Here is a 27112-nt window from a genome sequence, read left to right as displayed (position 1 = left end):
CCCCGGCTCTTACTTAAATACTTTTATTTCTCATGCTTTTTTTTTTTTTTCTTTCTTTTTTTTTTTTTTCCTGGTGGCCGTGTAGTCACCAGCACTTGACCTCGGAGCCCACGCTGGGGGCACAGGAGGGGGGGGGACACACTTGGGACAGGGCGATGCCCCCGCGGGACGGAGCCCCCCCGGCAGCGCAGGGGACGGGGGCAGGCAGCCCCCCGGCCCCACGCCTCCCCCCGGGCATCCCCTGGGCCACCAGGTCCCCAGCAGGACGAGGGCACGGGGGGGGGGGCGAGGGGCTCGGTAGGTGCTGCACCCGGCCTGTCCCCACAGCCCCTCGTGGCAGGGCGAGAAAGAGGACGGAGATTGGGGCAGGCCCTCCCCGGGCAGCGGGACCCCCGCCGGGACGCTGGGGGGGCCCCGCACGGCATCCCCGCACCCGGCACCGGGAGGTGACGCCGGGGCCCCCGACAGTGCCCGTGCCCACGTCACCACCCGGAGCCTGGCCCCAGCAGGGTCCAACCCAGCTGAGAGAAAGCAGTGGAAAATAACCAAGAAGGCAAAAAAAAAAAAAACAACAACAACAAAACGCTACCAAGAGAAGGGGGCAAAGCCCCAGGGCGGAGGCACTGGCACAGCCCTGGGGACAGCAGGGGCGAGCAGCCCAGGGCGCTGGGCAGCAGGAGGGGGGCAGCAGCGGCAGAGCCCGGGGGGGGGACACGGGGCCGGGAGCGGGGGGGTCAGCGGGGGGGCAGAGCGGAGGTGATGGTGAGCGCGTCCTCCTCCTGGATGGTCTCCAGCTCCTCGCTCTGCACCGCCTGCGTGATGAGCGTCAGCTCCTGGCACAGCGTCTCGAAGCGGTAGCTGACGCGGATGTCGGGGACGTTGGTGCGGCGGATGTCGTTGCCCTCCGGGCCCTCCTTCAGGTAGTGGGGGCCCAGCCAGTAGCTCTTCACCTGGGGGCAGAACACGGGGAGGCTCCTGCAGCCGCCCGCCCCCTCCCCGCGGAGCGCGGGGGTCCCGGGGGGGGCCAGGGGCAGCGGTACCTTGTGGGAGAAGCCGCTCATGAGGACGCTGTTGCGGGCCAGCTCGCACATGTCGCAGGAGCTCAGCTTCCAGACCTGCGTGGCGATGCTGTACTCCTCCATCAGCGGCTCCTGGGGGGGCACAGCCTCAGCACCCACCCACCCAAAGAGGACGGGGGGGCCCCAGCTTCTCCCACCCGCCCTGGACCTCCAGCACCCTCCGCAGCCCACTGCCCTTTTCTTCCTCCAGGCCCCCACCAACCCCGTCCCGTGGCCATGGCGGGTGCCCCACGGGGGTTCAGGGGGGGGCGGGGTCCCGTGGTCCCCCCCAGCAGCTCACCTTGGTGAAGTGGAACTGGAGGGGGTCGTCGGTGGAGAGGGAGACCATGAGCCCCCGTGAGAGGTACTCGGGCAGGGGGTTGCGGTGGTAGCTGAGGAAGAGGCTGTTGTTGCTCAGCGGGGACATGGCGATGCCGATCTGCGCCAGGTAGTACAGGTACTGCAGCACGGGGGCCTGGGGGGCACAGCGGGGTGAGGGGGGGCCCGGCCGTGCACCCCAGCCGCCCCCCAGCGCCCCCCCGCCCCGCTCACCTTGCGGAGCAGCAAGCCGTGCGAGATGTTCTCCGACACCATGAAGCCCGAGACGAGGTGGTGGATGGGGCCGGCCTCGCCACAGTGCGGGCGCAGCACGAAGGTGTGGAACCCGCGTTTCCTGCCACGGGGGGACAACCGTCAGCGCCCGCCCCCCGCCGAGACCCCCCCCCCCCGAGCACCCCCGGGCACGGGGCCTTACCGTCGGAGGTGGTTGAGCACCGTCATGTTGGCGTACATGTAGTACAGGTAGTAGGAGTAGGGCGGGTTGTCCTCCTCCACCCAGTTCCCTGGCAGGGGGCTGTCCAGGTTGAAGATGTGGTGCTCGGGCTTGGACTCGTCATCCACGCTGTCGAAGCCGTCCACCTGCAGGTGAGACAGCGCCGGGGTCACCCCGCCGCCAAGGACGCCCAGCCCCGAAGCTGTGAGGAAGGGAGGGAGCGGGTCCAGGCTGGGGGTGCAGGTGCCACCGGTGGCCCCCGGCCCCCCTGCAGGAGGCGGCGCTCACGTGCTCCAGGAAGAGGTGCAGCTCGGGGTGCTGGGCAGGGTGGATGGTGGCCTCGTAGAGGGGCAGGAAGATGTTCTCCAGCATCTCCTGGAAGTTGGCTAACTGCTTCTTCGTCCGGTAGACGTCGCTGCTCGGGGACGGACGACGGTCAGAGCCCGGTGCCCCGTCCCAGCCCAGCCAGCCATCGGCTGGGTGCTCCCGGTCCCCCCCCCAGGACACGGCCCAGGTGGGGGGCGGCTGCCCCCCGGCACTCACAAGAGCCGGGGCACCTGCACGAGCCAGCGGACGTTGTTGGAGTGGACGCGGTGGTTGACGGCCCAGCAGGCCAGCTTGTCCCACTCATCCCGGGAGCGGCCGTAGATGGAGAGCCGCAGCTCGGCGTTTTGGTACTTGCTCTCCTCCAGGTCGGACATCACCTCCTGCCAGGGAGGGGGAAGCGTCACCCCTCGGCCACCAGGAGCAGGGACATGGGGGGCATTGCCACTGCGAGCACTGGAGGGAGGGAGACACGGGGCCTCACCTTGATGATGTGGGCGAAGTACTTCCCCGAGACGCGGTTGTCCGTCTTGATGAAGATCTCCCGCAGGATGGACTCGCCGATGGGGTTGTACTTGGCATTGAACTTGTCAAAGCGGTGGAAAGTGTTGCGGTCCTGGCATGGGGGCACAGACGTGAGCTGAGGCTCCCCAGCACCATGGAGCCACCAAAACATCCCCATCCAGAGCTTCGGGCACCCCCACCCCGCCATGGGATACCCCTGGAGATCTCCCACCCCAGCCAGAGACGAGCTGGAGGCCCTGCTCATCTCCAAGATTTGGGGATGTTTCCCCGTACCGCATGGACGTCCAGAGTGTCCACGCTGAGGTCGTAGGCAGTGAGGTTCATGGTCTCGAAGACCTCCTTGAGCGTCTGCTCCTTGCCCTTCTCCACGTGGACGATTTCATCCAGGTGCTTCTTCATGGCCCGCTTGATGAAGCGCAGGAGATGCTTCTGGTTCATGCAGGACGAGGCGTGGATGTGAGTGTCCACCTGCGAGCCAGAGGCGATGCTCAGCCCCGAGAGCCGCCGGGTGCTCCCTGCCCGAGCCAGGGCCACCGCCACGCGCCAGCCGTACCTTGCGGATGTTGTAGAAGTCGCGGTGGGGCACCTTCTTCTGGGCCGCCAGCTCCTTCATCTCGTTGAGCAGGACGTGCATCTGGAACTTGGAGCTCAGGTACTGCAGCCGGCGGTAGCAGAAGGATTTGCTGCCCGAGGCAGGGAGGGGGCATCAGTTTTGGGGAGAGAAGGGAGAAAATCCATCCCCGAAAGGCTGGTGCCCACCAGGAGGAGGGGACACGGCTCTGGACTCTGGGCCCCCCCCACCCCTTGCATGGTGACCATGAGCCAGGACAGACGTGGGAGCTGCACCAGGACCAGGTGCCACAGGCACAGCCACGTCCCCCAGTGCTGTCCCCAAGGTGCCCACCCCCGCGGCGGGGCCCTTCTCCTCACATGGGCCCGTTGATGATCAAAGCCATGAGGAAATTCATGTCTGCGATGAACTCCTGCAGGTCGGGGTACGGCAGGTCCAGCTCCGTGCTCCTGCCGGGCACAGAGACAGTGCAGTGGGTCGGGGGGGGGCTGTGGCACGCGCCCCCCCGTCCCCAGCCACCCACCGCAGCCCCTCGCCCAACCCATCGCAGCGGCGAGCCTCCCCCCCTCACTTGTCGGTGGGGTCCTGCTTGGTGTAGACGTGCACCACGCCATCCACCATCTTCAACCCGAAGCCCAGGTCGGCCGGCATGGTCTGGGGGTCCCACTTCTCGTAGGGGTGCTGCTCCGCGAACGGGGGGTGCACAGGGGCATCTGCGGCCAGGAGAGACCCCACGGTCACGCACCGGACGGCTCCCCACCAGCGTCCCCATCCCCAGCGTGGGGACCCTCCTGTCCCACGCTCACCAGCGGCCACGGGGGTCTCGGGCACCTCCTCGTAGCCGCGGGTCTCCAGGGGCTTCTCGGAGAGCTCCTGCAGGTAGCGGGCGGTGGTTTTGCAGAAGCTCTGCAGCGACAGCCCCATGTACTTCTCCCGCAGGAACAGCGCCTTCACCACGCTCTTGGCCGCGTCCAGCAGGTCCGTGAAGGGCACCTGGGAAGGGACACAGGAACAAAGTGGGGGGGGATTTCACCCCAAAACCTCCCATGGGTGCTGAAGGGTGCCCCTCGAGGGGGGCAGAGGCTCACCCCGCACTTCTCCTCCCCGGAGATGGTGACGCGCTGGAACTCCCGCTCCAGCAGCGCGTCACGGTCCTTGGGGACGTGGTCCACCAGGTCCTCGCTCTGCTCCTTGAAGAGCCTGCGGGCACGGCCGGCGGCCGGTGAGACGGGGACACGGCCTCGCGCCCCCCCCGGGGGCTGCACCCGGCCCCCGGTGGCAGGAAGGTGGTGGCGTCCCCGCAGTGCCACCGCCGGGTGCGGGCAGCTGGGTGCCACATCCCGGTTGGTGGCAGTTGTCCCCCTCTCCACCCCCCTGTGCCCAGACGCATCCCCCAGCCCCACAGGAGCACAACGAAAAGTGGGGGGGGGGACAGAGAACGAAACAACTCGTGACAGAGACAACTCCCAAGCGGAGACAGGAGGGAGGGGACACGCAGCGCCGGGGGGGTGACAGGGCCAGGCTGGGGACAGATCTGCCCCACGCCACCAGCAGGGACCCCAGCTCACCCCAAATCCCCCATCCCTAAACCCACCCCCCCGGGGCGCATTAACCCCTTCACTGCCAGCCTCGGCAGCAGGGCTGGGGGCACCTCTCGGCTCTGTGACTGGGGGAGCGGTGGGGGGAGGCCGGGCCAGAGTGGGGCTGGGGGGACCCCGAGCCCCCGGTGTCACCGAGCCAAACACTCACTGTAAGTCCGCGGCACTGTCAACTTTCAGGAAGTCCTGTTTGGCTCTGAGCAAAATGTCGGGCTCGAGTCTGGGGACAGCGGAGGGGACAGCCGGGAGGGGACAGCCAGGAGGAGAGAGGGGCCATGGCGTTGGGGGGGGGGGAGAGAAAACACCCCATTAATGCCCAGCCCAACAAAACCACACAGAAACCAGAAAAAAAAAAATAAAAAAAGAAAAATAAGACAGCAAGCGCAACACCCACGGGAGAGGAGAGGACACAGAGCTGGCACAGAGGACTGACAGCCCCCAGAGCAGGGCCGGGGTGCCCGCGGTACCCGGGGCGGTGGCTGTCCCCGTGTGGGGGACCTGTCCCAGGGGGACCCCGGCTTACTTCACGTCCTGGCTGATCTGGCGCTCCAGGCGCTGCCGCCGCTCCTCCAGCTGCTCGATGGGGCTCTCCTCGGGGAACTCGTAGGGCGCCGTCCGCATCTCGCTCTCGGCCAGCGAGCGGCAGAACAGCTCCTGCGGGCCCACCGCCGCCGTGAGCTGCGCCAGGTCTCAGCCCGCAGCCAGCCCTGCCATGAGCTGTGCCGGGTCTCAGCCCATACCCACTGCTGCCACGAGTTGTGCCGGGTCTCAGCCCGCACCCAGCCCTGCCACCAGCTGGGCCTGCCCTCAGCCCGTGCCCACCGCTGCTATGAGCTGTGTTCAGTCTCAGCCCACAGCACGGGGACACCGAGGAGGCCACGCTGCCGGGCTGGGGGGACACAACCTCGGGGGTGGAAGGGGAACAGCCACAGGGTTCCCCCCCAGCCCCAACCCACTGCAGAGCCCTGAATGGGGGACACAGGTTTGGAATCAATCAGGTGCGTGGGGTCACTTCCCTGCCACCACGGCCCCTGAGCGGGCAGGGGGGCGGACATCAGGCTGTTGCTGCGTCCCGGGGGAAAGGAGGTTGGTGAAGCCCCCCCAGTCTGAGACCTGGCAAACCTGGGGTGCAGGGAGGACCCACCTCAGCGATCTCCTTGTATTTGCCATCCATGGAGGTGCGCAGGTCGACAGGGAAGTGCTTCAGGCAGTGGGGTGTCCCGGGCAGGGAGCGCGCCGACTGCAGGGGCCGGGTCCCTGGCCCCCCCCGCAACTCTGCAGGCACAGGCACAGCATGAGCATGGAGTGGGGGGGCCGCCTGCGCCCCGCTCCCAGGCAGGCAGGGGTTAACCAGCCCCCCCGCAGCCCTCTGGAACTGGGATCCTGGTCCCACAGTGGTGGGGGAGAAACTGAGGCAGCGCCAGGGCAGGAGCTCCCTCGTCACCCATCAGGGGACGTAACGAGCCAGCATCGGTAGTGAGAGAGGGGCTCGGGGACGGGGCCAGGGCCCCCCAGGGCTCTGCCACGGGTGCCCACACGGGTTGGGTCACCACGCTCCGTCCCTCGTCAGGCACTGGTGGCAGCACGGGTGCCCGTGTCACCCCACGCGTCACCCCACGGCACCGCGGGGCTTGTCCGGTGCCGCCCAGCGAGCCCGGTGCTGCCGGGACATGCCCAGCGCCCTGTGCCACCTGCGACACCGCCGTCACCCGGTGCCACCGGGACGTGCCCAGCACCTTGTGCCACCCGAGCCTGAGAACAGCCCCGACAGCCCCCCCCGAGCCCCCCGTGAGCATCCCCACCGGCGGGGTGCCAACCATCACCCGCCCCGTGCCACCGTCACCCCGTGCCACCGCCACCCAGCGCCCCGATACCCCCAGGGGCTGACCCACGAAGCCCCCCCCCCCCCCCCAAAAGCCGGGTGTGCCGGGGGTGCCCTGGGCCCGCATCCAAGCCAGCGCCGGCCTTCCTCCGCCTCCTCCTCCTCCCCCCCCCCCCCGGCAGCTCGCACAGCCGCTGCGCCACGGCACCGCCGCAGAGCCCCCCCCCGCCCCCCGCTGCCATCCGAGGGGGGGGCACCCGGCACCGCCCGGGACCACCGGCACCCCCCGGCCCCCACCCCCGGCCGAGAGGAGCCCCCGCCGAGCAGCCCCGACGCCACGGTGATGGGCGCACAGCCGCCCCCCCCCCCCCAACACCCCCCCCCAAAAATATCCCCCAAAGCACCCCCCGGGGGCCACCACCCGAGCTCCCCCCCCCCCCCGCAGCAGTGCCCGCCCCCCCCCCCGGGTCGCTGCCCCCCCCCCCCCCGCCGGCGGCCTGGGCCGCCCCAGGGGCTGCGGGGGGGGGGGTCTGGGGAGGGGGCGCCCCTAGCTGGGGGGGGGCTCACCTGCGGGGCCGGGGGCCTGCAGGCTGCCCCGCTTCTTGAAGGGGAACTTGGCCGGGGCGGCCGAGGACATGGTGGCTCCGGGGTAACGGGGGGGGGGCGGCCCCCGGGGCCCCGCGGGACTCTTACGGCGGCGGGGCCGAGCGCTGGCCGCCGGCTCCCTCCCCTGGTTGATGATTGCTGCAGGAAACCGGGGCTGGAGCAAAGTCCCCGGCGGAGGCAGGCCGGAAGCCGGCCCGAGGAAGAGGATGGGGCGGGGGGAGGATGTGGGCGCGGGGCGGGGGGGGAGGAGGAGGAGGAGGAGGAGGAGGAGGAGGAGGAGGAGGAGGCGGCGGCGGCCCGGGGTTGTCGGAGCAACCGGCCCCGCGGCAGGGCGGGGGCTCGCCCCCAGCTGGGGGCTGCAGCCCCCGGGGGGCGGCGCTGCCCCCCCCCCCACCCCCGCCGCAGGCCTCGCCCCCCCCGGGATGTGGAGTTGCCCCCCCAGAATTTGCCCCCCCCCAACGCGTCAGCTCCTCCAGCAGCCCCCCCCCGCCCCCCCGCAGCGCACCGTGCCCCCGGGACACGGCTCCGACCCCCCCCAGCACCGCACCCCCCCCCCGGCCCATCAGCGCCCCGCAGCGAGACCCCCCCCCCCCGAGACGAGCATCACCGCCCCCGGACCGGGGACCCCCTCCCCAGGGCCAGGCCTCGAAGCCCCCCGAAGGGGGGTAACCTCATCCCTGCCTGCCCCCCCGCACAGACAGCCCCCCGGGAGGGGACCTCCCCCCCCCAGCATCACCCCCAGGCCCTGCCCGGGGAGGGGGGGGCTGTCCTGACCCCCCCCCCCCGCCTCCCCCTCCGTCCCCCAGCCAAGCCCCCTCAAACAGGGCAGGGGGCTGGGAAGGGGCTCGTGCTCCGGGGGTGTCCCCCCCCTGCCCCCCCCCGGCCCCGCCTGTCCCTACCTGCGCCGCTGCTCCCGGTGGGTGCCCCCTAATCCAGCACCGGAGCCGGGGGGGGTTTCAGCCCCACCGGGGCGGGGGGGACACCGCCGTCCCCTCGCGTCCCCCAGCCCCAGCGACGGGGACAGCGAGGGGACGGCGCCCTTCGGGGCCACCTGGGGGGACACGGGCTGGTGGGGCCCCCCCAGGCTGAGCTCCGGGCTGTGGGCTAAAGCCGTGCTCCCCCCAGCGCCACCCCCCCCACGCCCGTGGGTCGGGAGGTTGGTATTTTAATTGGACCCCCTTCGTGAGCGCCAAGTTCGTTAGAGGCTCAGAAGGGGCTTTGTGTCCGTGGGGACAGCGGGGACAGCGGGGACAGTGGGGACAGGCCGTCCCCACGCCGCCGCCGCTGCCGGGCATGGCGGGAGCGGGTTCGTGCTGGGGGGCAACACGGGGATGCCACCCCCGGGGACACCGCAGGGCGCGGGGGGGGTCACGAACACACCCCTGGGGTGTGCAGCACCGCCGCAGGCACCCTGCGGGCGTCCCCGGCAGAGCCACCACCGCACCCAGAGCCACCACCGCACCCAGAGCCAGCCCCCGCAGCACGGGGTGGGGGCACCCACCCTGGGGGTCCTGCGGTCCTGCTGGGCTGGGGAGGAGGAGGAGGAGGCGGGGGGAGGAAGGCTGAGCACCGTCCTGTTCAAGAGCTTAGGCAGCAGGAGGGCGAGGGGCCCAGCGAGCGGCGCTCGGCAGTGCAGGATTACGGGTGCTCATTACTGCCTGCAATAATTAGCTCCATTTCCCCAACAGGAGGAAACCCACAGCCCCACCGTCCCCTTGTCACCGTCCCCTTGTCACCGTCCCCTTGTCACCGTCCCCTTGTCGCCGCCCCGCCAGCACCCGGGGTCCCTGGGCGTGACGCGAGCTGGGCTGAGCCCATCCCCAGCACAAAGCCCAGCCCTGCGGCCCCGAGGGGGGACACCCATAAGTGGGGTGCCCCAAACCCACAGAGCCCCCCAGACACCCCACAGGACCTGGGGTGTCCCCATCCCCTGCAGGCAGGGGGTGACACGCCACCTGCCCCCTTACGTAAGGCCCCGTGCCCACCTCCCTGGCCGCCTCCCCGAGATGCTCTTTCTTTTCCGAGCCCTAATCTTTGCCATCTTGGGCTAATTGGATTTCCTGGGTCACATGGAGAGATAAAAAGTCCCCAAATCCGTCAGCCCAGAAATTGGGTTATCCATGGGGAATTAGGAGAGAGCTCGGGGGGCAGCCAGCCCGCGAGCACCCAGGCGAGCGCTCCGGCACCCCCGGCACGGCGCGGGGCAGCGGGCGCCTGCTTCGGCCTTTCGGGGCTTCCCTTTCTCCCCCCTCACCCTCCGCCCGCCCCCGGGGTGCGCGCGCGGCCCCCGCGAAGAGCTGGAAGAGCCCGGGGACCTAGAGGAGCTCGAGGCGTTGGAAGAGGAAGACGAGGCCATGGGGAGCGGGGCGAGCGCGGAGGACAAGGAGATGGCCAAGAGGTCCAAGGAGCTGGAGAAGAAGCTCCAGGAGGACGCGGATAAGGAGGCGAAGACGGTCAAGTTGCTGCTGCTCGGTAGGGTGGAGGGGACGTCCCCACAGGGGGTGGCTGGGCACAGGGAGGACACGGGAACTGCCCCATGTCCCTACCTGGCACAGGGACCCCGTCGATGCGGGGGATGCATCCTCTGGGGACGGGCACAGAGCAAAAGCAACTGGGGCAAGGGGACAGGCAGGGGCCGGGGCTGTGTCCGTGGTGCCAGGGGCGCCGGGTGCCCCAGAGGTGCCGGTGCGGGGACACGCAGCCCCTGGCCCCATCCTCTCCTCTTGCTGCCCCTTTTTGTCCCCAGGAGAGCCCCTTCCCCTCCGCGCCGGGTGGGCTCTCGTTAGTCTGACGAGCTGTTCTTAGCGAGCAGAGGTTGTCCCCCCGCTGGATGTCCCCAGGGTTGTGCCTGGGAAGAGCCAGGGGTGGCATCTGCTCTCGGTGGCGTGTAGATGGGTGGCGGGGACCTAGGGGACACCATGGGGATGGGGAATGGAGTGGCTGAGGCCAGGACACCTTGGTGACACCTGCGGGGGTGGGGGGTGTCAGTGGGACCCCCAGCATCCCCAAACCCTGCCCCACCACCGGGCACAGGAGGGGACCGTCCCTGGGAGGAGCCTGCACCCCACTCGGCCATCGGGGTAACCCCGTGGGGGGCAGGAGCAGCAGCGGGGGCTTAGCCAGGTGAGGGGGGGCCGGCTTCAAGGCGATTAGCACCCTAATTCTAAGCAGCTTCCTGTGCCGCCCTAAGCCGCTTAAAGCACCAAGGCAATCGCCGAGGCAGCGCAGGGATGGTGGCAGCCTCCGCAGGCCTGACACCACGGCGATGGGCAGGGCAGGGGGACAGAGCAGTGCCCATCGCCGTGGCGTCAGGCCTGCGGCGTGCCCCAGCCACCTCTGCGGTTTCCTTTGACTCCTTTCCAGGGGCTGGAGAGTCGGGCAAGAGCACCATTGTGAAGCAGATGAAGTGAGTACGGCTGTGGCGAGGGCTGCGCCCCGTGGCTGGGTACCCAGATCTGGGGGGGGCAGGGACAAGGACTGAGCTCTGGAAACCCCTGGCAGGGGCACAGGGGCCGTAGGACCTGGGGGTCTCCCCAGTGCCATGCTGGTGGTGGGCTCCCAAAGAGGGGTGATGCTGGGGAGAGAGGGGGCACCCCAGGGTGCCGGGCTCTGGGGCTGAGGCTGGTGTCCCCCCCCCAGGATCATCCACCAGGACGGCTACACGCCCGAGGAGTGCATGGAGTTCAAGGCCATCATCTACGGCAACATCCTGCAGTCCATCCTGGCCATCATCCGCGCCATGTCCACGCTGGGCATCGACTACGCCGAGTCGGGACGGGCGGTCAGTGGGGGCGTCCCGCCCCGGGGGACGAGGGGAGGGGACGGCGCGCGGGGACGGTGGCGAAGGGCTCTCTCCCGCAGGACGACGGCCGGCAGCTCTTCAACCTGGCCGACTCCATCGAGGAGGGCACCATGCCCCCCGAGCTTGTCGACTGCATAAAGAAGCTGTGGAAGGACGGCGGGGTGCAGGCTTGCTTTGACAGAGCCGCCGAGTACCAGCTCAACGACTCGGCCGCGTAGTGAGTGCGGGGACGTGCACGGGGGCCCCTGCCTGCTGCGATCGCTCCCGGCTCCAAAATCCCCTCCCTGCGTCTGGGAGCAGCCGCAGCCCACCGCTCCATTCTTCATCCACCCAAGGGCCCCACCGGTGCCGGCTGGCCGCAGCCCCCCCGTGTCCCCATGTCCCCCCTGCGTGGGCAGGGTGAGGCCAGCTCAGGGCCGTCTGTGCCCACCCGCGGTCTCGCTGCGCCCCGCAGGGTGCGGGTTGGAGTCACGTCCTTCACCGAGCCCCAGCCCCAGACACCCCTAAGAGCCCAGCTGTCACCCGGGGCTGGCATCGCTCCCCCCGCGGGGACCGGGACGTCCCCAGCCCCTCCACAGCGTGTCCCCTGCTGTCCCCGCAGCTACCTGAACCAGCTGGACAGGATCACGGCCCCCGGGTACCTCCCCAACGAGCAGGACGTGCTGCGGTCCCGCGTGAAGACCACGGGCATCATTGAGACCAAATTCTCTGTCAAGGACCTGAATTTCAGGTGGGCGCACACACGCACACCCACACACGCACACCCCCACACACACACCCGTGAGCACGGGCAGCCCCTCCAGCCCTGACGGTGGGGACAGGGCCAGGGATGAAGGTACCGAATGTCCCCCTGATGCTCCGGGGCCCCCGGCCCTGCCTAGACTAGGGATGAGAGATGGGTCACTGCATCCATGCCCCCGGGTGCTATGGGGGCACTGGGACCATCCCAGCGGGGGTGGCAGGAGCAGACGTGTCACCGCCCCGTCCTTGTCCCCTCCCCAGGATGTTCGACGTGGGAGGGCAGAGATCCGAGCGCAAGAAGTGGATCCACTGCTTCGAGGGGGTGACCTGCATCATCTTCTGCGGGGCGCTGAGCGCCTACGACATGGTGCTGGTGGAGGACGATGAAGTGGTGGGTTCGGGGCCGGGGAATGGCTCAGCAGCGATGGGGGAGAGGAGCTGGGTGGCAGCACCCACGCGGGGTGGCCGCAGTGGGGCAGGAGAATGCTCTGGGTGCCTGGGGCACAGCCACGGGACCGGGGGCAGCAGGCCCCAAGAAGATGCAGTATTTCTCATCAAAAATAAGGGGCGAAGACAACCAGGAAGAGCAGGCTGCCATCTCCCCTGCTCCGGGGCTTGGGGCAAAGTCTCCTTGCCGCTATCTCCCGCAGCAGACCGTCCCGCGGACGCTCACCGGTGTGCTGAGCTGGGCGCTGCCAGAGCCAGGCTCCGCTGCCTGGGAGAGGCTGTAATGCTTCCCCTGCACAGGACAGGGCAGGATTAAGCCAAACCTGGCCCTGCAGGTGGCCCAGTCACCGAAGCGATACAGGAACGCTGCCACAACGGGGAGCTGGACAAGGAAAACCCATCCCCATCAAAGCACCTGCCTGCAGCGGGCAGCCGCAAAGGTCCAGCTGGATGGAGCCTCGTCCTCCCTGCAGCGAACCGGGAAATGCGCCTCTGCTCCCAAACCAGGGCCTCCCCCTTCCCGTGCTCCTTCGAAGCCAAGCCGTGGGTAACGGCCGAGGACGGCAGTACCCCGGGGAAATCCTGCAGCATCGCAGCACCGCCTGGCTGGCGCGGATAGGGGCACGGGGCCCTTGCTCGGGGCTCCTCCTGCCAACGATTCTCCCAGCGGGATCAGTGCAAGCCGGTGCTGCTGACCGTCAGGACCAGAGCCCCAGAGCCCCACAGTGCCCGCAGCTGCTTCGCAGCTCCAGTGCTGCTCCCCGCCATGAGCAGCACCCCAACGTACCCGGGTCACTCGCGCCATGGTGCAGGGGCTTTGGGGCTCTTCAGAAGAGCAAGGGGGCTCTTTGGAGGGTAGAGCCATTTGCCGCCGTAGCAAACGGCGCAGCCCCAAGCGTTGCTCCACTGCTGCTGCTCTTTGTTTTGCAGCAGCAGCTTGGGGCAAAGCACCCGTCACAGCACTGGGGCACAAAAGATGGTTTGGTTGTAACCAAGCGCCCGCGCTCTGTCCCGTTTGCTTTCAGAACCGCATGCATGAATCCCTGCACCTATTCAACAGTATATGCAACCACAAGTTCTTCGCCGCCACATCCATCATCCTCTTCCTCAACAAGAAGGACCTTTTCGAGGAAAAGATCAAGAAGGTCCATCTCAGCATCTGCTTCCCCGATTATGATGGTGAGTGGGTCCGGTCCCCCTGGGGGCTGGCCTTCACCGGGTCCGTTATGCTGGGAGCAGTCCCTGGAGCCGGGAGTGAACCGGGGGCGAGGCCAGCGTGACTGGTGCAAGCCATCCGGAAGGATGGAAGCAGGGTAAAATGGCTTCTTTTAAAACTGAGTTGGTAGCTGCGGTTAGCACCCAGCTGGGAGGCAGGCTGCAGGTCTGACTGCCGGACACGAGCCCCAAGCGTCCCCAGGTCCCCCGGCCCCGAGCGTCACCACCCCGGCAGAGGCACCCGCAGCGAATCGCCCCCTCCCTCCGCAGGTCCCAACACATTTGAAGACGCAGGAAATTACATCAAGACCCAGTTCCTTGATCTCAACATGCGAAAGGACGTGAAGGAGATCTACAGCCACATGACCTGTGCCACAGACACACAGAACGTCAAATTCGTCTTTGACGCAGTCACGGATGTCATCATCAAAGAGAACCTCAAGGACTGCGGGCTCTTCTGAACATCTGCAGGTACTCCCCGAGGCGGCCGGCGGCCGCGAGCAGCAGCCTTTGAGCCGCCAAAAGCGCTGGGGAAGGGGGGGCTCCACAGGCAGCGGGGTGAGGGCAGCCCCCGAGCCCGGGGCTGGGAACCTCCGGGGGCGAGGGACGCGCCGGCGGCAGCAGGAGGGCAGCGCTGCCTGAGCACGGCTTCGCCCCGCTCCCCGAGCGGCCCGGTTATTGCTGCAAAGCAGCCTGACAAAACACGTTCACACCCCTGCTTTGTGGAGAGAGATGGAAACAACAGATTACAGCCCAAACTATGCACTTAAGCAAGATCAGACGTCTTTATCTCGGGCCTCCTGTTGCCACAACACGGCGGGCGCTGCCGCGCAGGCACTCGGCTGCCCCGCGTTGCCCGCAGCGTGTTGGTAGCCGGCTGGGAGCCGCTGGCAGCCTCGGCCCCAGGAGTAACGCCAGCAGCACCCCGGGCAGGGGGAGGCACGGAATCACGAGCAGCACTCTGCTCCAGGTGGCCTTTCGGCTGGTCATCAGTTTAACTAAGGTTTAATTAGGGTTGGTCTGCTTTCTACCCATCTCCCCAGTGCCAAAGCAGCTTCCAGCCGCTGGCTGCGACGCTCTGCTCACTGCTCCCTGGAAAACAGCAGCAGGAGCTCCCCTTGTGCCTGACTGCTAAGACGGCTGCAGGGGAAATGGGGCGGGCAGGCGGCAACAGGACGGGGCGAAGCCTTGGGCCAGGGCTCCCCACACCGACGCAGCCCCCTTCTGCTTGGAGCAGGCAGCAGGCTTCGGCCGCGAGCCCGCTGCTGGCACCGCGGGAAAGATGAGCGTATCGAGGGCTGGCAGCAGCCGGGGGGCCCTGCCTTCTCCCAGGGTTACCGGCAGCAGGGAAAGCTACAGCAAATGATCAGCTAGGGAATAATAGGTTTACACCACCCTCACCTTCCAGCTACGTGCTGCCGGCCGGGCCCTGCTGTTTGAGCCGATGGTGCAATGCAGATTTGCCTCTACAAGAGCCCTTCCTGGGCGTTACGCTAGGAACACCTTCGCTGTGTTTAACACCCTCTTCTTTCCTCCTCCCTGCCAGAAGAGAAAATGACTTCAGCTTCGCATTGCCGTTCTGCTGAGCAGAGCCAAAAGGATTAAAGAAAAAAAAAAAGCTACCCGGCCCCCACTTTTTCTATGACCTGCCCAACCAACCACCTGCGTTCAAGCCCGTAATAGGAAGGGGCTGAAGCCGAACTTCCTGCTCCCTTTCACAGCCATTTCCTCTTTTTAAAGAAAGAAACCCCAGCTCCCTGCAGTGCTTGGAAGTCAGCGTTCATAAACGAGATGCGGAGCGGTTTGACACCAAAGAGCACGCAGGCCCCAGTGCAGCAGAGAAATTAACGCCGAGCCGCCGCGCGCCCCCCCTGCGCAGCCGAAGGGGGCACCGCCACGGGACCGGTGCCAGGCACCCGCTCTGCCCTCGCCCGCTTTGTCAAACCTTAATTGGGTTGAGCGGGGAATTTCTGGGCAAGGGGGGTGCTGCCTCCGAGTCACGCCTGGTGGCCAGCCCTGTGGCAGGAGGAATTAATTATTTTGTGCTGTATACAAGTCCCGAGACTTGGGTGAATTTCTCAGAAAATTCTTCCTACCGGAAAAAGGTCAAGAGCTGCCGCCCCCGGTTGTGCTCTCTGCCCCCAGACAGCCTTAAGCAGACGAGCGGCCGGTCCTGGCCACCTTGCCCCGTGCCCACCAGCCGGGGCAGGGGATGCAGGAGCACAGGCGTTGGGGGCCAAGGGACGCCGTCACGCCTCCAGCGAAGGAAGGGGTCGGATAAAGAGGAAATGGTTACTTGAAAGATTTTCATTCTGCTACTTAGAGCGGTATTTGCTCTTACTGTTTGTAAATAAATTGGTGTCGGTACTGTAGACAAGTCCTGTATCCTCTCAATGTCTACTGCAGGGTCACCTATACGGCTTCACTTAACAGTAGGGGAAAAAAATAAAGAAATACGCATGACATGGATGTCTCATTTCTCCCACTTGGATGTCTCTGCGATGATTGCTCCTCCCAAGCCCCTTTCCCCTGTCAGAACGCCTGAAGCAAGGAACATTTTGTGTTCTTTGCCCGAGCTGCTCTCCCCACGCGCTGCGCACACGGGTCCCCCGCCACCATCAGCTGTGCCGCATGGAGCAGGGCCACCACCGCCCTCCTGGTCCAGGGGGACACACGGGTGCCACCAGACCACTGCCAGCTGGAATTAAGCCTTCCCAACCCCCCCCCCCAAGATAAGGGATGTAGACGGGGCTGCCCTCCCGCCCGGCTCCAGACAATGGTGAGGAGCGCCGCCTGGTTGGAACGCGGTTACAGGGGAGCTTTGCATTAATTTGTTTAAAAGACAAGGCGAGCTGTGTCATGCATTAGAGTGAAGCTCAAGTAAAGCCTCGAGGCCTTGCTAAAAGGGAATTGCCAGGCAGGCAGTAGAGCTCAAGGTAGCTTGGGAAAAAATTTCCGGACTATAACCGCAGTCCGTGGAGCTGCTGGGCACTGCTGCACGCTTGGCACCCAGCAGACACGGTGGGACGGCCATTGCCCGCACCCAGAAGCATCCCTCAGGTATCTCACTCCCGCAGTGCTGCAGTTCTAGGCAAGAAGCTTCAGAACGGGTTACAGGCACGTCGCCTAACAGCAGCCCGGAGCAGTGAACAGCCGGACGCATGTCTGCTCTCTGCCCCCTGTGCCAGCACAGCCCCAGCCCTCGGGAGCAGCAGAGAGCACCCAGAGCCGTGTGTTGCACGGCCTGAGGAGCCTTCCCGGCACACCCCACCAACTACGCCCAGTTCCCAGCGAAGTGAGTGCCTTCCTTCAGCCGGATGGGCAAAGCGCAGAAGGGGAGAGAACTTGTGGAGGAATTACAAAAACTAGGGAAAAGGCTCAACTGTTTACTCACCGTTTTAATACTGCCAACAACTATAACAGATTGAAACTGTACACATGACAAACTGGGAAAAGAGTCTAAATGCAATGGTTCAGCAAAGGAATGTACTGACTGGTTCTGAACATTACTACAGTAAAAACAATGGCAAACAAGAATTTGGCACCACATATACAAAGTAAAGGCATGCTGTCAATACAGTTTAGGAGTCTCCGAACAGAAAAAGCCATGGTAAATGCAGAACAAAGTGCACCCTTTAAAAAATTGCCCACCGGTTTAGACCGAAAATGCACAAGAATCTAAGTGGTTGATTTAGTAGCTCTGTAGCAGCACACATTTTCCAACTAATTTGGAGCTCGGCATTTCAGCTCTCCAACTGACGCAGCCCAGGTACATGTTCACCACGAAGCTGGCTTTATGCTTACCACACAGTATAAATCCCATTTGGATATCAGCATAAACCAGGTTCACCCCTAACCAGAAACTAAAAAGACTTGTATATCCTGCTGCAGAAGCTTCTTTAAAAAGCCTTATGGTAGCAGGACGGTAACAAACTACACATCAGAAAAAGCCAAAGCTATCGCCGTAAGAGCTCTAAGGATCCATTAAGTAGTTGCAGAAATATTAAATTCTGACCATACCAAGTGTTAAAAACAAAGAGTTCCTGCTAAGAGGAATACTTTCTGCATGATCTGGTCACATGTGCATAGTTAAGTGATTTTTTTGTTTTTATTTTTAAAACAAGATTTGTTTGCAAATAAAGAAATAAAATTTAGTAAAGTTATAGTTTTCTTGATGGAAAAAACCTTAAAAACAGACTAGTGGTGGCTTGTTAACCAAAGAAAGAGAGAAAGCTACATATCGAAGGTCTGGAATCCAGCACCTTAACTTCACAACAGCTGTACACATTTGAGATTACGCCATCCAAACGATGCCAGGATGATCTAGTCACACTAACGGTTGTTCCATCTTGACCTAACTTCAACATCCCATATCAATAAAAAGGTCCCTAATACAGAGGATTGTGCTAAAGAATGCAACGATTCTGCATGCTGTTTTCGTTTCCCTGGTCCTGTTCATGCTTGCAGCTGTCCCCATGAGGCAGCAAAGAGTCTGGTTCTCAAAACGCCACATCATAAGAACTGAAAAGAGAACACGGAGCATTAGTGCGGTACAAGACAAAGCCAGACCAAGCTGGTGTGCAAAGCTTAAACTCTGCGCGCAGCCAAGCAGCTTAGCTTTACCTTCTTCCCACGCCCCTTCTCAATAGAGTCCACATTCCTTCAGGTTGTTCTTAATGATAACATCTGTAACAGCATCGAACACAAACTGCACGTTCTTGGTGTCAGTGGCACAGGTGAAGTGCGTGTAGATCTCCTTGGTGTCTTTTCTTCGGTTCAGATCTTCAAACTGACACTGGATGTACGCAGCTGCTTCCTCGTATGTGTTGGAGCCTGAGAAAGATAAGAGCCCTTACTTCAGCCAGCAGTTCACAGCAGAGAGTTTTTGCACAGATCTTTTAAGCACATATTAAGCTGCTTGCAACCATCTGTCTTATCCAGCTACAAATCCAAATCCACCATTAACCCCTTCCTGCAAATCTGAAGTCTATTCCCAGCTTCTGCCCAGTGACCTTGGACAAGTCGTTCCCTGCTGCAAGTCTCCGGCTGCTCCCCAGCCCAGCCCCTGCGCCCAGAGACGGGAACATCACCACCACGCCTCTTTGCGAGCGACCTGCGAGGTCCAAAAGGGAACGCTGCGCATCGGCTACCAAAATGCTTCATGCTACAAACAGCTATACTGCAAGAGTGACAAGGACAGGAACAACCAGACTTGAGGGAAGGGCAGCTTCAAAAATCTGAATGCCTCAAGCACTGACCACGTAACGCACCATCCCTGTGCAGGCGGCAGCAGGGAAGGGCTGCAGAACAGACTATTGCTGAAACAGACACCAGAGTGAACAAGGGCCTTACCCAGGACGTGGATAAGCTTGATAGCCTCTAAAATTGAGGTTAAATGGAAGCGTTGTCCTAGTACAATGTGGAAAACAGTGACCTTGACTTGCTGAAGTGCAACACTGTTAAGTGTCTTTGCTTTTCACACTCCAGGCCATAAAACACATGGACAAAGGCTGTTCCAAACCACAGACATGCACAACCACGTCCCTCCTGAGACAATGAGTTATCAGCTAGCTGGACAGCTCAAAGATGCTGCCCGAGAGACAGAGTCAAGGGAACAGGGAAAAAGATAATCTTGGATCGTGTAGGCTTTAACTGACTCATTGCTGGCCCTGGTGATGCAAACAAGATGCCATTTCACGAGCCCAACCTTACCTGTGTATTCTGGATAGCAGATCGTTAGTGGGCTTTTCTTAATCTTTTCCTCAAACAGGTCTTTCTTGTTCAGGAAAAGAATGATCGACGTGTCTGTAAACCATTTGTTGTTACAAATGCTGTCAAACAGTTTCATACTCTCATGCATCCGGTTCTGAAAAGTAAAAGAAGAAGAGGGGGATGCATCACTCCAGAGTTATTTGGGGAGGATGGGGCGGGGGCAGACAGGCTTTACTGCAAGGGCCAGACTAAGGCACCAAGCATTACGCTGCTCAACACGGATATCCTCGCTGTCACCGCATCAGGAAGAGCGCGTGTGGCCCTGAGCAGAGGCCGGTGCTGCCTCACCCCGCCGCTCCCCCAGCCCGTGCCCGATCCTCCACGGAGGAGCTCACACCTCGGGGAACAGGCTGCGGGGCCAGCACCGTGAGCCACCCTCCTGTACACAGGCCCCGGGGAAAATCTTATTTGTGCATTACGGTTTTCTGTTTCTGGGGCAAGATACCGCAGGCTGCTGCAAGGAAGCGCTCTTCTTTACAGCTCCCGGGTCACTTCAGGGAACAACCGCCACAGAACAAAGGGAACGATCTAGAGACGTGCCCGTCCCACACAGGATAAGGTCTGCACTCGCTTCCACCTCCCTTCTGCTACAGGGCCACCCAGCCAGGCGTTACTAACTCCTCGATGACATACCATTTCTTCGTCCTCGGCCAAGACAAGGTCATAATCACTGAGGGCCACACAGAAAATAATTGCTGTCACGCCTTCAAAGCAGTGGATCCACTTCTTCCGCTCTGACCGCTGGCCACCAACATCAAACATCCTGGGAGAGGCAGAAGAAAAGTCTCAGGAGCTATGGAGACCTCTCTCCCTGGCCACCACCCCGTCCACAAGAGATGGAGAGGCTCAGCTAAGGACTTTCCAACAAGCAGGAGTTAGGGAAAAACAGGTACGCAGCCTTCCATCAGCAGGGCCAACAACGCGGAGCCTCCCTTCCTCAGGAGAATTCACTGAATTCTTTTTAGAGCAATTTCAGCAGGAAGAACTAGAGGTTCACCTACATCACTATCCAGAAGTCTGCTGATTCACCAGGGCATGCTTATTTTGTTCTCTGTCTCCGATTTCCTTAGCAACAATCCATTTGCTTGACTGGACTCCAAACACCTACTCACAGCCAGCTCTTCCAGTTCATTTACACTGCGTCTGACAAAGGCTTATCTGGAACACGCTACCTGCATGCTACTGCTGGGACTCGGAAGAATTAATGAGGTTAAGAAACAGCTTTATGTATTTTTTTTTTTAAAAAGAAGTGTCTGTTGTCTACTGAAGTTTAAAGGCTTCGGCTACTTACAGAATTTCTGGCTATAGAAGAGATGCAAGCACCTTGCCTGGTTACAACACCCCGCTCACCGAAGCATTTTGATGAGATGCAGGGTTGCCCACTATGTTCTGATGCGCTGCGACTTAATTAAATCAAGCCAGATACAAGTCAATATCCAAGAGCTATGGAAATCATAAACATCGATTTGTTATCACAGCAAACACAGAGACAAGAGACACTATCCAGTGTGGGCCAAAAGCAATACAACTTCATGACAGCAAACAAGGGAGCCAGGAGAGCAGTTCAGCTAACTCCAATTTTCTGTTTAAGGTAAACCGTCCCAGCGGACCACAGAAGGAAAGATGAAAATCTCTGCGAAGACACCGGCTGTTTACTTAGCTTGCATTATTCGCCATTACTCTCTGCTGTTAGCGCAGAGACATCCGAAGAGGAATAGCATCCCTGACAACTCAGCTTCTCCAAGCTAATCCAAATTCAAGTCACGGTTATGCTAAAGCTACCTCAGCCCATTATTAATGTCTGAGATTTAACATCAAGGCTTCCGTCGCAGGAAAGATGGCAGCTTCAGGGTTTAAGATGCATTAATGCTTTCCTTTGCGGAGCAAATCCCTCTGAGATGAGACACCTCGTGTGGCTCTGGGGAGGTGGGGGAAAGAGCAACCTCCCTCCGAGGCACGTGCATAAAGTGCTCAGCCATTTCACTTTGAAAGAAGGGCTACAATGATTAAACCAAATATGCCTGCTACCTCCAGCTCACTCTCCCATTAGTCAGACGTGATGATTTTTAAGTGATGATTTCTGAAAGAGCACCACACACTGCAGCTGGAAATACTAACCCCAATACATCGTGATGGAAGACAAGCTTTCCCTAAACGAACCAGAAGCCATATAAATAGTTCTGAGACGCAAAGTGTTTGGGCATTTTTGTTAGAACAGTTCATAAGTTAGGACATTTCAGAAGCCAAACTGTACCGCTCTCCCAAACAGCGTGCAAATGGATCGAGTTTTATAAGCAACACATGGATTTTTGCTATAGCTCTTCCAAACTGTTTTCAAACACAAACTAAAAATAAGCCAATAAATGCTTATTTCAAGGCTTTGAGCAACAAAGGCTTGAAAACATTGCTACAGGATGGAGGGAACTCGCCCAAGATACAGACGCTGCATTTTCCTACACCCCCGTCCTGTGACAGCGCTGCCCACCCCCAGGGCCCCAGGCTGGTTGTTAGGAGCGCGATCGTGACCCAAAGCGAGGATTTTCTAAGGAGCAGACCAAGAGCAGGGAAGACGGCTCGACTGCACGCTAGCAGCTGCTGTGAGGTTAGAGGGAGCTTGGTTAGTGACACTGAAAGGGACACTGCCAGGACCAGACCTGGGAGCTGAGCCCCTCAGGGGCTGAATTTAGGAGGCAGAGAGGGGAGGCGAGTCCCAACCTCTGCAGCGTCACACGGAGGCAGCCAGTCCCCAGCCCTCCTGCATGCCCCGCTCCTGCCCTGCAGCAAGTGTCAGTCAGCAGTCGTCACCAGCTTCGTGAACACCATGCACCCCAGAGCCAAGGCTGGGTCTTCAGGGAGAGCCCTCCTCTTCCACTTCAAAGAAAGGGGTTAAGTTCAAACTCAAAACCCAGGAGTCAGTGTCCTTTTAGTATTTTTTTTTTCTGATCCTGTAAACAAGCAGTCAGTACCTGTGTGCGCGATTCCAACATAAAAGCAGCTGAAAAGAATAGAAGAAGGCAAATAAAAGTCAAACCAGTATCTCCAGTGAGCAACGCCAGTAGAGAGGGAGTACAACGGAGGCGAGGACACTTAAGAGCACGAGGCGTTTTGCAGCGGGGGTGCGGATCTCACCGCCGCGCACCGCGGAAATCACCGCAGCCCACAGGGACGCACGCTGCCCTTCACTTACTTGAAGTAGAGGTCCTTGAAGGTGAAGTGCGTTTCCACGATGCCTGTAGTTTTAACTCTGGTCCGCAGAACATCCTGCTGAGTCGGAATGTAGGTCGGCTGGGATATTCTATCCAAGTCATTTAGGTAACTAAACCAGAAGAGACAACACAAGATGCGCTTTTTTTAGCCTCCATGCTTGCTGTGAATCTTTTATAAACTGCAGAAGAAAGTCATCACAGAACTTATTCATCCTCTTCACACAATGCAGACCTCAAACACACGGCAAACAGACAAACCCCCTTGGGTCTGCCTCGGGGTGGTTTCTATCGTTTTTTTACCCCCCTCGTGGCCGTGCAGCACGTGCAGGGTGAAGTTCAGCTGGTCAGGAGCAACGGCTTAATCAGAGGCTAGCACAAGAGGTACTGCTGATGCAGAAGCCATGCCAAGACTGGTATCTCTTGGGGCAATTCAAAGTAGTCAAGGTCTTTCACATCAAAGCACAAGGCAATAAATCCAGTGGCTCACTTTAAAGGGCAAGGATACATCAAACGAACTAGCAGGAAGGAATTCAGCGTAAAGACCAGCCCCCACGGCAGGCAGATTCATGCACCTACTTCAGCAACAGCAAACTAACGACCGGAGGTGCCTTAATCCCAGCTTTTGGGGGGATGCAGCAGAAAGTTGTAACTCTTTCAAGCAGCAAACACGGCACGCTGGGAAGCCCGCGTGCCTGCGGGCAGCCCCACAGAGCGCGCCCGCTGCCCAGGGCTGCTGGAAGCGCCCGTTTCTCCATGGCACCACAGCACCGTGCCCACCGGGACCCCGACTCCATTTCAGCTTCAGCAGATTCCCTTTGAAGTTTGGCTCTCGGGTACATCGTTTCCTGCAGCACCATAAATCGCGCCCTAGCCAGCAACACCTCCGAGCTCGTTTTTGCCTGTTACGAGGACGGCGAAGCCTTCTGCTTCCACCGGTGAGAAGAGATGACTGCAGCTCCATTCGGAAGGGACCCGAGGCGAGAGCATTACCTCTGACAGCTATGGGCACACCTTCACCCCGCGTGTTTTATAATCAGCACAGGACTGTACTGCCGTCACGGTGGCACGATGCTGTTACGCTATCTTAACGACCTTGCCTTGCCAAGCAAGCAGCATCACAGGTCAGGGTTTGCTCACAAGCGAATGCTGCGCCCAAATTTCACTCGCCTTTGTCGCCGAGCAGGCAGCGCACCGAGCGGCATCTCCCTCCTCTGCCAGGATCGCCGGCGGGCGCTGGCAGAGCGCTGACCTATTTTCTGAGCCCCAGCAGAACCCAGCCCACCCGCCAGCCTCCTGCCGGCGCTCGCCCTGCACCGCGGGGCTCTCCTCCGAGGGCTGGGATCTGCAAGTGGTTTTAGCCTGGGTTTTAGCCCAGGACAGGCCAACTCCCCTCACTCCCTCCTCCGGTCCAGTGGGATGAGAGGTTTGCAAACTGCTCTTTCACAGCAACGCGGCGCCCGTAACTCACGCCTGGGATCGGCTTTAGATTCAGTTCGGTAAAACGGAATTTGGAAGGTAGCTATCTTCATTAGGTTTCTGGTAAGTATTTCTGCTGAGGACGTAACTTGCCCAAGCGTTTATCCTCTTTCCTACCAGTGTTAGTTTAGCTGGGACACGGTGGTTGAGAACCAATGGAAGAGATGGAAATGAAACCTGAGAACTGACCCAGCAACTTCTGACAGCTTGGCTTTGATACAGGTCACAGGGCTGCCCCACGTCACGGAAATGATAAATGTGCAAGCTGAGGCTGTAAAGCATCTGCTCCTAATTGCCAGCTTTCAGGAGTTTGGGCCATGAAGCTGGTATAATTCCCACTTAAGGCTTTTTAGGCAGCCAGGAGGAGTGAATAGGGGCATCTCCCATCAGCTGCACTGCAAAGTGCCACTCGAACACCTGCATATCGATCAGCGGAACAAGGTGTATCAGGTTAAGCAGTGCTCCATCTGCAAGTTCCCTTAAAAATAAACTCGGCCAGATTAATTCAGAGGGACTCCAAGGGCAAGCAAATACCAGGCCCCATGACAATGCCGAAGCAGTTGGATTTTTGAGCAGGGGATTTTTTGGTACTAGATCCCATGTACACGCAGCCCCCTCCAGCTATCCGGGGCTCGCCAGGGGCAGAAGCCACCGTGCCCGCCGCGCGCCTCCCAGCTGCAGAAGCCCAGTCCGTGCCGATCGCCTCCGTTTCCCTCCACGACATACTGAGTGGAACTTGAAGAAGCTGGAAAAGCACGGTCTGAGACTCGTGGCTTCGAGCTACTCATCACCCAGTTTGCCTCAGAGTTTACAGATGTTCCTCTAAAATATTGTTTCAAGAACTAAAAACGTACACCTGACTGAATCTTGCCACATCTCACGCAGCTCGCAGCCCTTTTCACAACCTCCTCTGTCACCGGGCTGCAGTCACACGCTGAGGCTGCGACACTTGTTCCCCACCTCGCACCCGGGTGTTTGCAGAACCAGCTATTTCTCATGCTCAACACCACCTTGCAAATGCAAGCTTGCAAAAAGGTTGGTTTTTGTTTTTTTTTACACTCTGAAAACGAGGCTTTGGGCACAGAAATGCTGACCAAAAGCCTGCAGCATAACCCGTACTTGCGTTAGTGACCCTCCAAGCCTTCCCAGGACGTGCTGTGCTGGTCCGGCCCCGGTTCGATACCGATGCGTGCGTGGACGTGTAGTTGCAGCCTGATCAGCTTCAGCACCATCCTGACTGACGCTCAGGCCAACTGCTCTGCTAAGGAGCACTGGCAGCAGCGGCAGGGCTCTCCGGAGCGGACAGCTTTCAGGAGGTGAATAAAACACAATTCCCCTCCTCCACACACTCACACGAGCCCTGGAGTGGCATTTTCCTAACGATTCAGTCATGTTTCCTTTCAGTGCTGGAAAAAATGCTCCCAAGGCCAAAAACGTCTCTGAAAGATTCATACAAAGCATTTCTTACGAAAGGCGCTCGCAGGCAGCGCTGCGGGAGGGAGGGAGGGGCGGCCCCGGCAGCCGGGAGGCAGCGCCGCAGACAAAGCCTGCCTCGGACCCGCTGCCAGGAGGCGCAGCCTGGTGCCCAGCTGGGTTTGTATCTGCAGCCACCGAACGCCGAGCTTTCCAGAAGCCTTAGCACAAGAACCCGTCCGCGTCAGCCTGAAAATGCAAACGGTATTCCTCCTTCCATAGGCGGTCGGTTCACACAGACTTGATCTACAGCCAAGCCTTCCTGCAGCAAGAAGAGAACGGGTGAGGACCTGGTGAATCCTGTATCTAAAGGACGTCTGTTTTGGAAGTCTGTCTCCTCTTTCCCTGCATCTTTGGGTGGATTTTGGCAGAAGACGACATTAAGCAAAGCAGAAAACAAGGTAACAGAGCAGGATTTCCAGGAAAAGGGAATGCTGCTTGTTACCTTTATCAATACAAATGCTCATTTGGAGCAGCTCAGACAGACCCTAAGTCTGCAGCACAGGCCTGCTGATGAAAAACTCACATCTGAAACTTGAACTGTGATCCCAAGGTGGTGCTACTTGAGAGGAATCACAAGAAAGCAGCACCAGGAGACACATGGGAGGGCTTCTACTTGAAAGTGAAGAAAATACAATAAAAAGAAATCTAGGTTTTACCCAGCAACATAACTGTAAGGGAATTCAGGCCAGAACCGGCACTTGGGAGCGTGACAAGAAATGCCAGAATATGGAACAGTTCATCCGAAAGTACGCTAATTGCCTGCAGATAGCTCCCAACAGTATCTGCAGATTGGTGCCTGCACGACCTTCGGAAAAAGCAGCAATAGCAGCAAGCAAAATACTTTAGAGCACTATCCGCTTACCAACGCTTACAAGTATCAGATGGAGGCGACTGCAGAGATGTGCAAGACAATAAGCCTTAGCATCCACACAGGTTTTCGTTTGCTGTAGCTGTGACACCAAGAATTGAGCACAGGGTTCCCAAATGCTTCTCCACAGCACCCACCGGAGACAGGAGAGGTGATCTAGGGAGAGCTGTTTGCTCGCGTCAGAGGTAAAGAAAACAGGAAACTGCCATATGGCAAACAGGGACGTTCGGAACGTCACACCAGAAGAGCACGGCAGTTGCTGGAGGGACGTTATCAGATGGTGCCTAAGAGAAGACACTGAGCGTTTCTGCCAGTGTTTGAATACCCCCAGTTTACACCAAGAGTTAACTCAACTGTTCTAAAAACCAAACCACACACAAGAGAAAACGTGCAGAAGGCTCGGGTTCCAGGACAGACCGCTTGGATTGGTGTCACCAGCGGTTATCTTCGGGAGTTTGCCCCCGCCCTTTGCACGTGCACAACAAGCACACCGTTACGAGGGTGACCTCCCGCGCCACGGGCAGGATCCGCACTGCACAAGGGGAACGGCTCAGGCAGGCAACAGCGGGAAGAAAAGCTTTCAGAAGAATTTGACGCAACCCTGAAAATCCTGGCACTCTGCCACAGCTCTCCTGTCAGTTCCTGACGATAAGTCAAGCCGCCTCATTTTCACAAGTGATCATCTGTATCTTGCTCTTTTTCCTTTTCGGGTGTCTCAGCAGAGGCCCTCAGCTCTGATCTGACGCCAGGAGCCCAGCACCAGGCTTGACGCACAGTGCAGTGCAGAACTGCAGCTGGAAAACCAGCCGCCCCAACAAGGGCACCGGCTGCTG

The 27112-nt window shown here is 60.6% G+C and overlaps 3 protein-coding genes across 8 annotated transcripts in view; 1 reads left to right on the top strand and 2 right to left on the bottom strand.

The window, feature by feature from the left end:
- Window positions 1–7: 7 nt before the first annotated feature.
- AMPD2 (adenosine monophosphate deaminase 2) lies at window positions 8–7385 on the bottom strand. 3 transcript variants are annotated; one of them, XM_080569290.1, is made up of 18 exons: window positions 7364–7385; window positions 5993–6123; window positions 5372–5502; window positions 5000–5068; window positions 4339–4450; window positions 4057–4243; window positions 3822–3963; window positions 3610–3699; window positions 3233–3362; window positions 2953–3147; window positions 2639–2770; window positions 2374–2537; window positions 2119–2245; window positions 1813–1976; window positions 1611–1731; window positions 1360–1533; window positions 1041–1151; window positions 8–950 (listed from the first exon to the last, which is right to left on the bottom strand). In XM_080569290.1, exons 2-18 carry the CDS (start codon window positions 6020–6022, stop codon window positions 735–737), a joined length of 2295 nt encoding a protein of 764 aa, XP_080425416.1. In that variant the 5' UTR covers window positions 6023–6123; window positions 7364–7385; the 3' UTR covers window positions 8–734. The 3 variants fall into 3 exon arrangements, with proteins under 3 accessions (XP_080425416.1, XP_080425414.1, XP_080425415.1); XM_080569288.1 differs by lacking the exon at window positions 7364–7385 and adding an exon at window positions 7238–7361; XM_080569289.1 differs by lacking the exons at window positions 5000–5068; window positions 7364–7385 and adding an exon at window positions 7238–7361.
- An 821-nt stretch (window positions 7386–8206) lies between these two features.
- Window positions 8207–17674, top strand: GNAT2 (G protein subunit alpha transducin 2). 4 transcript variants are annotated; one of them, XM_080569276.1, is made up of 9 exons: window positions 8207–9748; window positions 10640–10682; window positions 10916–11057; window positions 11138–11295; window positions 11680–11808; window positions 12081–12210; window positions 13292–13445; window positions 13752–13952; window positions 15028–17674. In XM_080569276.1, exons 1-8 carry the CDS (start codon window positions 9631–9633, stop codon window positions 13940–13942), a joined length of 1065 nt encoding a protein of 354 aa, XP_080425402.1. In that variant the 5' UTR covers window positions 8207–9630; the 3' UTR covers window positions 13943–13952; window positions 15028–17674. The 4 variants fall into 4 exon arrangements, with proteins under 4 accessions (XP_080425402.1, XP_080425401.1, XP_080425400.1 ...); XM_080569275.1 differs by having other exon boundaries at window positions 8207–10682; XM_080569274.1 differs by lacking the exons at window positions 13752–13952; window positions 15028–17674 and having other exon boundaries at window positions 12081–13434.
- The window catches only part of GNAI3 (G protein subunit alpha i3), a 26998-nt gene continuing 16750 nt past the window's right edge, over window positions 16865–27112 (bottom strand). The window contains exons 5-9 of the mRNA XM_080569277.1: window positions 22441–22569; window positions 19887–20016; window positions 19194–19347; window positions 18105–18314; window positions 16865–18002 (exon numbers count right to left, since the gene is read on the bottom strand). Coding sequence (XP_080425403.1) covers window positions 18124–18314; window positions 19194–19347; window positions 19887–20016; window positions 22441–22569 — 604 coding nt within the window. The 3' untranslated portion in view covers window positions 16865–18002; window positions 18105–18123. The remainder of the gene's footprint in view (window positions 18003–18104; window positions 18315–19193; window positions 19348–19886; window positions 20017–22440; window positions 22570–27112) is intronic.

Source organism: Anser brachyrhynchus (genome assembly GCF_964034855.1).
Source record: "Anser brachyrhynchus genome assembly, chromosome: 27".
Lineage (NCBI taxonomy): Eukaryota > Metazoa > Chordata > Aves > Anseriformes > Anatidae > Anser > Anser brachyrhynchus.
This window is presented reverse-complemented; position numbering and strand designations above follow the sequence as displayed.